This window comes from Sphaeroforma arctica (genome assembly GCF_001186125.1).
Source record: "Sphaeroforma arctica JP610 unplaced genomic scaffold supercont1.3026, whole genome shotgun sequence".
Classification (NCBI taxonomy): domain Eukaryota; class Ichthyosporea; order Ichthyophonida; genus Sphaeroforma; species Sphaeroforma arctica.
In genome coordinates this window covers 1-1,924 of record NW_014037532.1, presented here as the reverse complement: position 1 = coordinate 1,924, position 1,924 = coordinate 1, and the positions used below count along the sequence as shown (strand labels likewise).

Sequence of the window (1,924 nt, the reverse complement as noted above, 5' to 3'; positions counted from 1 at the left end):
AAGTTATGTCTTTTCTCTCTCGAAACCAGCGGCAAATATGTGTGCATATGCCTGTCGGCCCAATATTAGTGTCGAGTAGTTCTACACTACATAGCACAGCGTTTATATTAACATCCTGTGGTACCATGTCATAAGCGAGCACATGCTTAACACAACAATTCAATCTAGTCGAAGTCTAAAAAACAGCGAGGTTATTGAGTTCTGAGTATGCATCTGCCGGCCGGGTACGGCTGACGAGAAAATGTACACACACATTGAAATCCCGTCATACGATATTGAAAATAATTTACATCGTATGATAGAATGTTGTATCTTGAGTTCAGCGTATGTATCTGTCGTCCGAGTACTGCTGTTGAGTAAGTATATATACACATTAACAGCCTGTCGTACTACATGATATCTGAGTCACATTCAATGGTACAATGTTAAATTTGAGTTTTGCATGTGTATCTGCTGCCCGGGTACTACTGTTGGGCAAGTATATCTACATATTCGCAGTGCATCTTGTCATATTAAAAATGAGTCACGGCGTATAACACTATGATATATCTGACTTCTGCGTATGTATCTGCTAGCCAAGTACTACTGTTGGGCAGGTATGTATACAACGCTATGCTACAATAGTATTGCTATATCGTGGTGTAACTTTATTACATATGGATATCGATGGTTCGCCTATACTATACAGCAGAGCTTCCGTTGCGAGATGTATCGGTTGTGAGTCCGCTGAGCGTTATCCGAATCACAAATATTGGCAACTGACGACACTCCATCCCGTAAAAGTCAAGTAGCAACCTCAATGTTTCGATGTGAGTACGGTTTCAGATCCCAGGCATGATGCTCTGTATAGATGAAAGTACATAAACTAAAAGTGGGCAAGCAAGCCAGTGCACCCCGTTTATCTTTAATTTATACCTAAACATTCCCATTGGAACCCAAACCACTACAACCACCTAGTATTCACAGGTACAATCGGTTCATTCCAATCCCTCATTCGTCGAGCTGCTTCACTTTCTTCTCCGTTTCTGGAGCCACTTCCAGGTCCTTCTCGCTCTCGCCCTCCGCTCTATCCTTCATAGCCCGAGTTAAGCGCTTGAACGCCGACTCGTACGAAGCACACGCATGGTCAAAGACCAGCCTGGGATCTATGCTAATCCTCGTGAACGAAGGGAACAACGCATCGCAGAGCACCATGTTGTACAGGTCGCCCTTATCCTCGGCATCTGCAGTGTAGAGGGTTAAGGTATATGAATACAGGTGCAAGCCATGTGGCAAGGTAATGGCAGTACAGATATACGTGCTGGATTTGAAGTACACTATCTTGATCCGGGTGAGCGAAGGGAAATATCCTTCGCAGTACGTCGTTGTGTACCGATGTGCTCATTCGCCAGTACCTCTGGTATTGAGATGGTATAGAAATAACTATCAAATGTTATGCACACAATGACAAACAGCGAAATAAAAACTGCTGTTACGATAATTTGCACACACGCATACGCATCCATACTAACAGCCACGTACGTGAAAGGAAGTGACAGTGCCCGACATTTTCATATAGAGACATCGCGGAATGCAGTACGTTAGAATATATGCACCACTGTGCGCATATAAAACTAAATACACACATTACAAACCCTTCAATAGTATGGACCAAGCACAAGCATACCATTCTCAGCAGCCGCATCTTCGTAGAAGTATATCACCTTGCCTGGAACCTCCATCTGGAAGTCATCGTGAACGTCTATATCGACACCTAAATCGTCGAGTATGTCGTGCAGACTGTACTGTTTGAGCACCCTCTCCTTCTCATCGTCAGGCAACTTCTCCAATTCCTACAGTGGGCAGACAGGTGTCGATATTTAAATAAATATGTAACAAGATATATATATATATATATAAAATATATATCCACACACACACAACA

The 1,924-nt window shown here is 42.9% G+C and overlaps 1 protein-coding gene across 1 annotated transcript; it reads right to left on the bottom strand.

Moving 5' to 3' along the window:
* Positions 1-626: 626 nt before the first annotated feature.
* On the bottom strand, positions 627-1,838 carry SARC_13215 (hypothetical protein). Its single transcript, XM_014292659.1, has 2 exons — positions 1,667-1,838; positions 627-1,223 (listed from the first exon to the last, which is right to left on the bottom strand). The coding sequence occupies exons 1-2, from the start codon at positions 1,719-1,721 to the stop codon at positions 991-993; spliced, it is 288 nt and encodes a 95-aa protein (XP_014148134.1). The 5' UTR covers positions 1,722-1,838; the 3' UTR covers positions 627-990.
* Between the last annotated feature and the right edge of the window lie 86 nt (positions 1,839-1,924).